At 47.6% G+C, this 13,332-nt stretch overlaps 1 protein-coding gene across 1 annotated transcript in view; it reads left to right on the top strand.

The window, feature by feature from the left end:
* The window catches only part of OTOGL (otogelin like), a 316,314-nt gene that overhangs the window by 236,541 nt on the left and 66,441 nt on the right, over nucleotides 1-13,332 (top strand). The window contains exon 51 of the mRNA XM_069764433.1: nucleotides 2,767-2,830. Coding sequence (XP_069620534.1) covers nucleotides 2,767-2,830 — 64 coding nt within the window. The remainder of the gene's footprint in view (nucleotides 1-2,766; nucleotides 2,831-13,332) is intronic.

Raw genomic sequence — 13,332 nt, 5'->3', positions numbered from 1 at the left:
AATGTAAGGTTATACACATGGGAAGAAGGAATCAATATCACCATTACACACTGAACGGGAAACCACTGGGTAAATCTGACAGGGAGAAGGACTTGGGGATCCTAGTTAATGATAAACTTACCTGGAGCAGCCAGTGCCAAGCAGCAGCTGCCAAGGCAAACCGGATCATGGGGTGCATTAAAAGAGGTCTGGATACACATGATGAGAACATTATACTGCCTCTGTACAAATCCCTAGTTAGACCGCACATGGAGTACTGTGTCCAGTTTTGGGCACCGGTGCTCAGGAAGGATATAATGGAACTAGAGAGAGTACAAAGGAGGGCAACAAAATTAATAAAGGGGATGGGAGAACTACAATACCCATATAGATTAGCGAAATTAGGATTATTTAGTCTAGAAAAAAGACGACTGAGGGGCGATCTAATAACCATGTATATGTATATAAGGGGACAATACAAATATCTTGCTGAGAATCTGTTTATACCAAGGAAGGTGACGGGCACAAGGGGGCATTCTTTGCGTCTGGAGGATAGAAGGTTTTTCCACCAACATAGAAGAGGATTCTTTACTGTTAGGGCAGTGAGAATCTGGAATTGCTTGCCTGAGGAGGTGGTGATGGCGAACTCAGTCGAGGGGTTCAAGAGAGGCCTGGATGTCTTCCTGGAGCAGAACAATATTGTATCATACAATTATTAGGTTCTGTAGAAGGACGTAGATCTGGGGATTTATTATGATGGAATATAGGCTGAACTGGATGGACAAATGTCTTTTTTCGGCCTTACTAACTATGTTACTATGTTACTATGTTACTATGTTATCAAGAAATTGTTGAGTCAAAATGTTGCACACTATGTGGTGATGATTAGTGTTGGTGACCCCTTGGATGTTCGGGTCAGGCAGGTTTGGCCAAACAGTAAAAAAAACCTTTGGTTCAGGTAACAAAATAGTACCGGAACCCAGACCCCATGCACTTAAATGAGGGGCCCGAACAACCAGTGTTTGTCACGCTGTCATGTGCGTAAAATCATTATTGCCGGTCAGAGAGCCACGGTTCCCATGCTGTCAAATGACAATGTGAGCCCACAACTGTGATCAGAGGTAAAAAGTTTAACTCCGGTCACTGGCTTCGGCTGATGGGACTACCACTCCCATCATCTTACATCTGCTACCGCTAATAACAGCAAAGGCAGGCGGTGGCTGATGGCGGTATTCATCAATCGGTGCCTACACTCTAAATACATAATGAAAAAAATGGCGTGGTTCCCCTGTGTTTTTGATAATCATCCAGGTAAAACTAACAGCTGTGGGCTGCAACACTTAGCTGTCAGCTTTAGCAAGGCTGATTATCAAAAATAGAGGGGCTCCATGCCTTTTTTAAAGTTATTTAAATTAATAATTAAAAAAAACAGCATGAGTTGTCCCCCATTTTTGACAACCAGCCAAGCTAAAGCAGACAGCCGGATTCTGATATTCTGTGGCTGGTAAGGGGCCATGGATTTTGTCTCCCCTCATTCTAAAAATAGCAGCCAGCAGCCACCTAGAAAAGGTGCGTCAATTTGGGTGCTTTGTCCTGCTCTTCCCACTTGCCCTGTGGCGGTGGCTAGTCGGGTTCATATTTGTGGGGTTGATATCACCTTTGAATTGGCTTAGTAATAGAAAGGTGTCTATAAAACACCTATCCATTGCTAATTCTATAGTTGTATTGTAAATAAACACAAAGAGCCAGAATGAAGTATTTTATTTGAAGTAAAAAAAACACACTTTTATTATTTTTATTTAAAAATAATAAACACTGTTATGCTCACCTAATGCCCATTCCACTGAAGCTATGGGCTCCTGTAAAAATACAATCATAAAAAAATCACATCCTTCAAAGGTCCGTCGTTCTGTCTCATGCCATACTCCATGTCCGGGATAAACAGTTTTCAACCTGGCCAAGATGTGAACATCCAGGCTGAGAGCCACTGAGGAATGAGCTGCTGAGAGCGCAGCCTCAGTGACCAGTGGTGATGTCATCGAGGTTACCACAGGTCACTAAGGCAGCGTGCCCAGATGGGCCCCTGAACTGCGATGACCTCGGTGTTATGAGTTGTGTTATTAGCGGCAGCAGGCGTAAGCTGATTGAAGTAATAGTCCCATCAGCCGACTCCTGTGACTGGAGGTAAACTTTTTACCTTCGGTCACAGCTGCATGCTCACGCTGTCATGTGACAGCGTGAGAGGTGCAGCATTCTGACCGGTGGTATTAATGCTACGGCCAATCAGAGTCGCCGGTTTTTCTCTTGCTGTCATGCAGATGACAGCGTGAGAAATACCTGGTGTTTGGGGTGCCGAACCCAAACAGTAACTCGGACTTCGTGGTGAAGTCTGCGTTCAGAGTCCGTGCCCGAACAGTAGATGTTCGATACGGACACTGAACTTAACTGTTTGGGTCCACCCATCTCTAGTGATAATAAATCCACGCTTCTTAAAACTTTTTAAACACTGTGCTGCTGTTGTCTTGTCCTTTTCATATTTTTTGGATTACTTTCAAGTTGTTCCACCCTTATGGCAATGCGGTCTCCATTATATGACTGTATTGTATATGAAAATATATACAGTACTATATGTATTTATAATACATATGTACACAATATATATATATATATACCGTATGTATATATATATATACGGTATGTATATATATATACCGTATATATATATATATATATATATATATATATATATATTCATATCATGATTAATAACATTTTCACTTAATACAGGGAGAGCTTCAGAGGATTGATACGGACCGTTACAGCCCATGTGGATGCATTCTTTACATGTGTGGTAATTCATTTTCATTAGTTATTTTATTTGTACCATCTAACATGTTTATGCTGAATGGTAATGCACTGCAAGTCAAAAATTTAATTTCTTTATTATAATGTAAGTCTGACATAGCATAGCAATTCTGTTTGCACTCATTTACAATAGTAATTGTGTATATGGAATTTCAAGGGTAACTTAAGGTACAAAACTTTTGTGTTTAAAACTCCTCTACTTAAGATGTAAAAGTACATTAAAAACATTAAAAAGTAGAGGAATCAAAGCAATTACATAATAAAAATATATAACAAACATGCATTACAACATGACTATCATGGAGTCTCTATCTAGATTCTAGAATAGCTGTTTTGTGAAGGGAACCCCACTTGCATGCTGTACTCCATGGCAGCATGAACTACAGAATGGCTCCCTTATTAGAAAATGCGATGTTTTACATTTCAGAGGAAAATATAACTTAAAGAATGAGGTTCGAGCAGCATGAAAAGGCTGACAACTTCCCTTTTCTTTTGTCACTATCGTTGTTTGTGTGCAGCATACACTGGCATAACTAAAGTCCTAGGGGCCCCGCTAATACTCCTAAATACCGTAATAGTTGTTCATTCACCATATATCACCATAGTGTTACAGAAAAAGTGAGCAATACCAAAACTAATATAGCACATAAATGGGATAAATGCCACCACACAATGACCATATATTATCACCACACAGTGTCTGAGTATAACCACTATAGTATTGTTGAAAAAATCCACTATACCAATATGTCAATATACACATACCACATATAAGAAATAAATAATACCGCCACATCATGACTTGACATAATATTCGAATAATACCACCATAGTGAGGAGAAGAACCAAGTACTAAATAGAAAACAGGGCTTCGTTAACTTATAAACCAGCTAAAACATAGACCCCTAAAAAATAACTTTTATTAATAGATTTAAAAGCATAAAAAACTCTCAAACAAAGACACGCTCTAAAATGCAATTTTAGGGGTGTTGTTAATGTGCAGCATCCAGGGTTAACCAAGTAGTCATATATAAAGATTTATGTAGGGCATATGGAAGACTATTAATTCCCTACTACTCCCTACCAGTTGCGCTACATGAATGAAGTTCGAACAGCATGAAAGGGCTGATAAGGTTGGGTGACTGGTTTGTAGTGATTATTATCAAAAACCATAGTACTAATACTGATTTTATCACCAGTAACATTATACACAGGAGCTCTGTAGATCGTATATAGTTTAGGTAAATCTAGTGACTTACTAGTAACGCGTCGAAATTATAGGGAACTTATGAGCAGGGTTGTGCATAGTAACCTACACTTAGTGTCAGGTCGGCGCCGTTATACTGAATAAAATGACACCTTGGTTGATGAAATCCGTTGTAACAACTCTGCTGGCATCACGGCATGGCCTCACATCTCTCAAACAATCTTACCCACTGCTCCAGGCCATGATGTGGTCTCTGCTCTTGGCTCCGGATCCAGCGTCTCCGCTCTTGGATCCGCCTCCAGCGTCTCCACTCTTGGCTCCACCTCCAGCGTCTCCGCTCTTGGCTCCGCCTCCAGCATCTCCGCTCTTGGCTCCGCCTCCAGCATCTCCGCTCTTTTGCTCTGCCTTCTCCTTCTCTTCTCTTAGTTCCACCTTCTACTCGTACTCAGCCTCCTGCGTTTCTGTTCTTGGTTCTAGCTCTTGTGCTTTCGCTCTGCATCCGCTCTTGCGGTCTTTCTCTACTTGTTACTTAGTCCTCCTGTCTGAACAGGTTCCTACCTGTTTCACATACCTGCCTGCAGACCGGTCCCTACCGGTTCTTCCTATGTTCCAGCCGTACCCGCCTGCCTACCAGAGAGCCAGCCGTGTCCGCCTACCCGCCAGTGTCTCTGTTGTACCCGTCTGCCTGCCTGTGTCCCAGTCGTGCCCGCCTGTCAGCCGTTCCGTTCCTTAGTGGGATCAGCAGCCACAGCCAGACATCACCCTGGAGTGGCACCTGGTAGCTTCCTATTGCACAAGTCTGACCTCTCCATCAGAGGCTCCAGCGAACACTGAGGAAGCTACTTAGTTACGCCCTGTGACAAAACACTCTGGGATCGCCTTTGCTGGGGTCAAAGGACACGTGGTTTGTGCATTGAATCTGAGGCGTACAGCAGGTTTCTGAGCAGGCTGACCTCAGGTCAGATTTATTAACGTGAAAGCAACACAAAAAACAAAACATAAAAATAAATCCTAGCCTGTCCGGCACTAACTAAACAAATACGTTGCTATCTCAACAACTGGGGGGGCTTCTCCCACCCAGCTAACATCACACAGATCTTGAGCAGAGCTCTTCACTCACGTTTGTCTCACACAGGCAGGCAATCTGTGTGCCCCAGGCAGACACTGGAAACACCCAGCTGGTCATCTTTTATTCCTGCAATCATTAACCCATTAGCACCCTGAAGATACTGAGTGGCCTAATTCACATAGGACAAACACCTGGGCGAGATATACCTGCCTCCATCTACCACACCAGCATGAGTCTTACATATCCCCCCCTTTGCTCAGACCACTCCGGTCGAGCAAGAACACTTTTGAAACAGTGCACTCGGGATAGGGCATCGGCGTTCCCCATCTGCACCCCAGGTCGGTGCTCCACCATAAAAGAGTAAGCCTGCAGGGCAAGGAACCACCGGGTTACCCGACTATTACGGTCCTTGTGGAGGTGCATCCACTTGAGAGGGGCATGGTCTGTGACCAGCCTAAACTTCCTACCAGCCAGGTAATACTTGAGGGAGTCGAGAGCCCATTTAATGGCTAGGCACTCTTTTTCAACCACCGCATACCTCTGCTCATGTACATTCAGTTTCCGACTGAGATAGAGGACCGGGTGTTCGACTCCGTCCCTCACCTGGGAAAGTACAGCTCCGACACCAGTATCAGAGGCATCAGTTTGTAACACAAACTCGCTGCTGAAATCAGGAGTCACTAGTACGGGCTGAGAGCACAAAGCCCGTTTCAGGCTGTGGAAGGCCTCTTCAGCAGCTGAGGTCCATTTTACCATGACGGAACCCTTCCCCTTGGTAAGATCCGTCAAGGGAGTAGCCATGGCTGCAAAATTGGGTATGAACCGGCGATAATAGCCGGCAATCCCCAGGAAAGCCTGCACTTGTTTCTTGTTCACTGGTTGTGGCCAGCCCTGAATTGCCTGTATTTTGTCGATCTGGGGTTTAACCACTCCTCGGCCAATCACGTAGCCCAAGTATCGGGCTTCTTCAAGCCCGATGTGGCATTTCTTGGGGTTTGCCATTAAACCTGCATCTCGCAGGTCATCAATCACCGCTTGTACCTTCTGGAGATGAGTTTCCCAGTCCATGCTGTAAATTACGATGTCATCCAGGTAGGCAGAAGCGTACTGTCTGTGAGGCCTCAAGACTCGATCCATCAATCTCTGGAACGTTGCGGGAGCTCCGTGAAGTCCAAACGGCATATAGACATACTGGAACAGACCTTCCGGTGTAGCAAATGTCGTCTTCTCTCTGGCCGCCTCGGCCAGAGGAATCTGCCAGTACCCCTTTGTTAAATCCAGGGTCGTAATGTATCGGGTTTTACCAAGCCGGTCGATCAACTCATCGACCCGGGGCATAGGGTACGCATCAAATTTAGAAACTGCATTCAGTTTCCTAAAGTCATTACAAAACCGGATGGAGCCATCCGGTTTAGGTATCAACACAATTGGACTGGACCAGGCGCTGTGTGACTCCTCAATGACTCCTAAGTCCAACATTGCCATCACTTCCCGGGAGACGGCTTCACGGCGGGCTTCCGGAATCCGGTAGGGCTTCACATGAACAGTGACGCCAGGCTCTGTGACAATCTCATGTTTCACCAACTTAGTCCGGCCAGGTTTTTCGGAGAAAAACTGTCGGTTCTGTAACAAAAATTGCTTAACCTCAGATTTTTGTCGTTCTGAGAGAGTCTCAGCAACCTGCACCTCTGGTACAGTAGGTGAACAAACCGGACGGGGCAGATCCGCCGTTAGGGCAGAGCGGTCTTTCCAGGATTTTATCAGATTCACATGATAATTCTGTTCCGGTTTTCTCTTACCCAGCTGGTACACTTTATAGTTCACTTCACCAACTCTTTCTCGGACCTCAAATGGGCCCTGCCATTTCGCCAGGAATTTACTATCCACCGTAGGGATTAGGACCAACACCCTATCGCCGGGTGCAAATGTACGGACCTTAGCGCCTCTATCATAACTTTGCCTCTGGGCTCCCTGGGCCTGTAACATATGGTCCCTAACAATGGGCATGACAGCGGCAATACGATCCTGCATTTGTGTTACATGGTCGATCACCGTTTTAAAGGGAGTGACTTGACCTTCCCAGGTTTCTTTTGCGACGTCCAGCAGTCCCCGGGGACGACGGGCGTACAACAGTTCGAAAGGCGAAAACCCTGTGGAAGACTGGGGAACTTCCCTAATGGCAAACAGCAAATAGGGTAACAAGTAATCCCAGTTCTTCCCATCTTTGTCTATCGCCTTCCGGAGCATCTGTTTTAAGGTTTTGTTGAAGCGCTCAACCAGGCCATCTGTTTGAGGGTGATAGACAGACGTACGCAACGGGTCTATTTGTAAGAGCCTGCAGAGCTCCTTCATTACCCTCGACATAAAGGGAGTCCCCTGGTCGGTGAGTATCTGTTTTGCAATTCCCACCCGACTAAACACTTGTACCAATTCCTTGGCGATCGTCTTGGTAGCTGTGTTACGCAAAGGGACGGCTTCCGGGTAACGAGTGGCATAGTCCATGATGACGAGGATATGTTGGTGCCCACGTGCAGATCGGGGAAGGGGCCCAACCAAATCCATCCCAATTCTCTCAAAAGGGACTCCGATGATAGGAAGGGGTACCAAAGGGCTACGGAACTGAGATTTAGGGGCCGCGATTTGGCACTCTGGACAGGACTCACAATAGTTACGCACATCACAATGTATTCCAGGCCACACAAAACAATGCAATATCCTTTCTGTGGTTTTCTGTACCCCCAGATGTCCCCCCATTATATGTCCATGGGCCAAATCCAGTACCTTCCGCCGATAAGGTTTGGGTACCACTAACCGTTGCACTGTGTCTTCCCCTTTTTTTCTACCTGGTAGAGCAAATTATTTTCAAGAACCATATACGGGTACGCTAGCCTAGTGTCAGGTTCTACGGGTACCCCATCTATCATTTTTACATTTTTCCTAGCCGGAGTCAGGGTAGGATCTTTCATTTGCTCGCTGTGGAAGTCATCCACCTGGACTCCCAAATCTGGCAGACAGGGTGCCGGATGGCTGTCTGCCTCCGCCTCTCGCTGAGGTTCCTCAGTTTCCTCTGTTTCCCCCGCCATGACGGAGAAGGGGTACTGAAGGTTAGATTCACTAACCTCCCCAGCAACATCTTCCTGTGGGGTCTCCTCTAGGGACTCGGGACCTCCAGATGGCATGGGAGAAGATTCACGGGTACAGCTACCGTGAAGGAGCAACTGATTCTCCCACAACTGCCAGAAATAGGGAAAATCCCTTCCCAGGATTACATCCTGTAACAATGCGGGAACGAGTCCCACTTTGTGCTGCACTGACCCATAGGGAGTAGAAATCCATATGACCGCTGTTAAGTACGAGCGGGTGTCACCATACACACACGTCACAGAAAACTTGTCAGACGGACCAGACGGAAGTGCCACCAGACTAGCTTTCACCAGAGTCACCACACTTCCAGAGTCTAGTAATGCCACAACATTTTTCCCATCAACAGATAATTCACACAGGTGTTTCACTGTATCATTTTGACCCGCATTCACACTCACTAGCTGTGTAACCAAAGACATGCGTTTTCTAGAGTCTATAACGTCGCACTGCATGGGTTCAGCGGTAACAGGACAGTTCGCAGAAACATGACCCTTCTCATGGCAGCGGAAACACCTAACAGGTCCCCTACTGAGACCACCGTCCAATACTCTTGGTCTCGGAGTGCGAGCAGTCCCAGACTCCTCCCCCACAGTTTTAAGCGATTTTCCTTCACCCGTGGTCCCTGGAACAGTCTTACCGGTTCCACGAGCAGGAGGCACAGACCGGGGGTTGGCGGTGTCGTCGGGAAGTCCTTCTGCCACGGAATAACGCTCGACCAACTCCACAAGTTGATCCGCTGTCGTGGGATTTCCTTGGCTTACCCACCTTTTCAGCGCTGGGGGTAGTACTCTCAGGTACTTGTCCAGGACAACCCGCTGGATTATTTCGGGTATTGTCAGTACCTCGGGTTGCAGCCATTTCTTTGTTAAGTAGATCAGGTCGAACATCTGAGACCGCGCCGGTTTATCTTGCTGGTATGTCCACTGATGTACCCTCTGTGCCCGGACAGCCGTCGTCACACCCAGCCGGGCCAGGATCTCAGCTTTCAGTTTCTCAAAGTCCTGAGCGACCTCCGGGTCCAAATCATGGTAAGCTTTTTGGGCCTCGCCGGAGAGAAACGGGGCAATCAAGTCGGCCCATCGTGCCTTCGGCCACTTCTCTATCAACCCCGTCCGCTCAAACGTTGTCAGGTATGCCTCGACGTCATCTTCTGCAGTCAGCTTTTGCCAGTATCGACTCACATGGATCCTTCTGGACTCTGCTTCCGGGTCAGCGTCAGGCATGCTCACCAGGCGCTGCGCCACCTGTTGGAGAAGTTGGCGGTCTGCAACCGTCATGTCCAGTAACTCCTTCAGCTGTGCGGCCATCAAGCGATTAGCTTCGTGCTGTGCGGCAGTGGCCTGCTGCTGTACGGCAGTGGACTGTACTAAGGCTTTCACCACGTCTTCCATGCTGTCGCCTGTGCCACGGTATGCCCGCGTTCTCCACCACAATGTGACAAAACACTCTGGGATCGCCTTTGCTGGGGTCAAAGGACACGTGGTTTGTGCATTGAATCTGAGGCGTAAAGCAGGTTTGAGCAGGCTGACCTCAGGTCAGATTTATTAACGTGAAAGCAACACAAAAAACAAAACATAAAAATAAATCCTAGCCTGTCCGGCACTAACTAAACAAATACGTTGCTATCTCAACAACTGGGGGGGCTTCTCCCACCCAGCTAACATCACACAGATCTTGAGCAGAGCTCTTCACTCACGTTTGTCTCACACAGGCAGGCAATCTGTGTGCCCCAGGCAGACACTGGAAACACCCAGCTGGTCATCTTTTATTCCTGCAATCATTAACCCATTAGCACCCTGAAGATACTGAGTGGCCTAATTCACATAGGACAAACACCTGGGCGAGATATACCTGCCTCCATCTACCACACCAGCATGAGTCTTACAGCCCCTTCCAATGAAGTTTGGTCTGTGGTCCAGTGGGGCCACACCCCCGTATGCCCGCGCCAACCAGTCTGGGCGCGTGCGTGACATCCGTCTTGTGGCTGTTTCTTAATCTTTATTTTCAGCTTTGTGTTAAATAGATTCTCCTGTCCTAAGGCGGGGCTGGTGTTTGTGGTGCTCTGATTATATATTCATAATGCAGACTGCTGACAGGTCACTGATCCATCACTGACCCACCCCCTAGTTTGCATAATGAATACCATCACATACTGAATAAAAAAACACGCTTCTGCAGGCAGGTGCCAGCTGTGTACTTTGCACTTACTCCCTTTTGCAGATTTATTTAAGCAAGTTAAAGAAAATAGTCATTTTGAAAATGGCGCCTGCCGCGCCTTCGCAGTAGCAGCTATCGGTTTGTAAAGAGATCCGATAGTCCTCCACCAAGATTATTATGATGCACGAGAGAAATCTTTTATGCGATTGTGGGAAGAGGAGATAAGAGGGGAGTAGAGAAGGAAATCTTGTGAGGATCGGAGGTTGCGTGCAGGTAAGTACCGGGAGACGAGGTCACAGATGTATGGAGGAGATAGGTTGTGGATGGCTTTGTATGTCATGGTTAGAGTTTTGTACTGTAGTCTCTGGGCAATGGGGAGCCAGTGAAGGGATTGACAGAGGAGAGAGGCCGGGGAATAGCGGGGGGACAGGTGGATTAGTCGGGCAGCAGAGTTTAGAATAGATTGGAGGGGTGCGAGATTGTTCAAGGGGAGGCCACAGAGCAGGAGGTTGCAGTAGACAAGGCGGGAGATGATGAGGGTGTGGACTAGGGTTTTTGCAGATTCTTGGTTTAGGAATGTACGGATCCGTGAAATATTTTTGAGTTGAAGTCGGCTGAAAGTGGAAAGGGCTTGGATATGTGGTTTGAAGGAGAAATCAATGTCAAGGATTACCCCGAGGCAGCGAGCTTGTGGGACTGGGAAGAGTGGGCAGCCGTTTACTGTAATGGATAGGTCTGTTGGGGGTGTCGCGTGAGATGGGGAAAGATGATGAATTCTGTTTTGTCCATGTTAAGTTTTAGAAATCTAGCGGAGAAAGATGGTGTTGCCCGCTACTGCGCAACAGCAGCTATTGGATCTCTATACAAACTGATAGCTGCTACTGCACAGGTGCGGTAAGCACCATTTTCAAAATGACCTTTTTTTCTTTACCTCGCTCAAGTAAATCTGCAAAAGGAAATAAGTGCAAAGTAGACATGCGATTATGCTGCAGCGCAGTTGCCACGGCCGTAACCTGCGCTGCCACCAAGTATTAAGTCTTGTGTGCCAGAGTGATCAAATACTTTTCTCCTTCACCTCATTGGGGGACAAAGACCATGGGTTGTATGCTGCTTGCCACTAGGAGGCTGACACTAAGTTAACACAAAAAGAATTAGCTCCTCCTCTGCAGTATACACCCTCATGCTGGCTCCCAGAGAACCAGTTCATGCTTAGTGTCGGTAGGAGGCACACGGATGGGTCTGCTATTCAGACCCAAAACTCTTAATTATTTTATTTTTTACATTTTTGCAATTTTTACATTTTTGATTTTATCTTTTACAATGTACTTAGGGGCGACAGATCCTTTCAAGGTTCCGATCTCCCCGAACCATAAACAGGCGAGCACGGAGAGTCTTGCCTCTCCATACCCTCTCCTGCGACGTGGGATGCCACACCTGAGCTGATTTTTAGGGGCGACGGGTCCCTTCAAGGGCACCGATCTCCCCACACCTTCAACGGACGAGCACATGGAGTGTTGCCTCCACGTATCCTCTTCCGCAGCCAGGCCTATTGCTGGACATTCAGCCCTGTCCCATCCTAGGTGATTAACCCTTTGGTTGTACAGAAGCCCACCTCTTGGCGTCCGAGCAGCCCCCACTGCACCACCACTGTTAAAGCAGATGGTAAAAGGAGGCGGATGGTCCCTCTCCACCTCCCTTCTAAAGGGATGGTGGATTGAGGGTTTTCCCCTTATCCCTGCACCATCCAAACCAGCAGCAGCACAGGAGGACCTGCAGCAAGCTGCCTTACCTGCCACCCAGCAGCTTCTTTGGGTAAGTGCCTGGGCTGGAGGGCTCCATAGAGATGGTCTGGGGTGGCGCTGGTTAACGGGGGGCCCATTTTGACTGCGTGGGCGTGCATTCGGCCCCTTCCTGCATCTGTGCCACAAATTTAGTCCCCGGCTTCGGCCCTGTACTAGGCCGCAACCCCTATCTCCTCCCATGTGATGATGCGATGTGGAGGCCCCGCCCACCAGTCCTGGCGCTTCTCGCACAGAACGATAAGCGCCTCTGATATTTCAGAGGCCATCTTTCTCCCCCCAGACCGCCTCAGGACACACTAGCTGACATCAGGACCAGCAGCAAGTGTTATCAGCGCAGGGGCCACGCAGTTGGAGAAATGCAGGAGGAGCGGGGACACAGACCTGGTTAAGGGAGTGCTGCATTATACATCCTCCTTCCAGCTGTCACCCCCTTTTCTCAGCAGTATCCTTTCTCTGCAGCCCCTAATATTATAGGGCCATATAGAAGGGTACATCATTTCCCAGCCTAAGGCATCCAAATAGTCTAACAAGACTATGGCTATATTCTTTACTTCATGCTTCTCCTGCCAATCTGCATTTCCTAAGGCTCAGAGTTCGCCGCTCTACAATGCCTGTGACCTCATCTGTGCTCAGGAGCCCTCCGCCGTCACAGAGCCCATTGTACCTAGTCCCCCTTAGTGGGCTTAGTTACTGTCTCAATCCATGGCTTCGCTGGCCAAAGTAATTGAATCCCTCAGTGATCCTTCCGGGGACCGGAGCGTTTGCAGGACTGATGTAGTCGAATCCTCCCCAAGCTGGGAGCACTCATTTAGCAGGGGCCGAAAGCACTCTAGAAGCCATCAGGCACCTAGAAAACGGATCCATAGCACGTCTCCTGAGCACGTCTCACGTCGCCTCACAGCTCCATTTCTCCCTCTCTCTCTCCAGAGTTCAGTAGCAAACGCGAATCTGACGGCTCTTTAGATCCTGATTTGCCAGACTTTCAGAAGACAGTGGATTTGCTTATTGAGGCAGTCAACCAGGCTTTAAAGGTTGAGGAAGATTCTTGCTCCGCTCCGAATCAGACCTTGCCCTTTAAGAGAACTAAACGCTCTCATAAGGCATTTGCT

The sequence above is a fragment of the Ranitomeya imitator genome, chromosome 4, assembly GCF_032444005.1.
Source record: "Ranitomeya imitator isolate aRanImi1 chromosome 4, aRanImi1.pri, whole genome shotgun sequence".
Classification (NCBI taxonomy): domain Eukaryota; kingdom Metazoa; phylum Chordata; class Amphibia; order Anura; family Dendrobatidae; genus Ranitomeya; species Ranitomeya imitator.
This window is presented reverse-complemented; position numbering and strand designations above follow the sequence as displayed.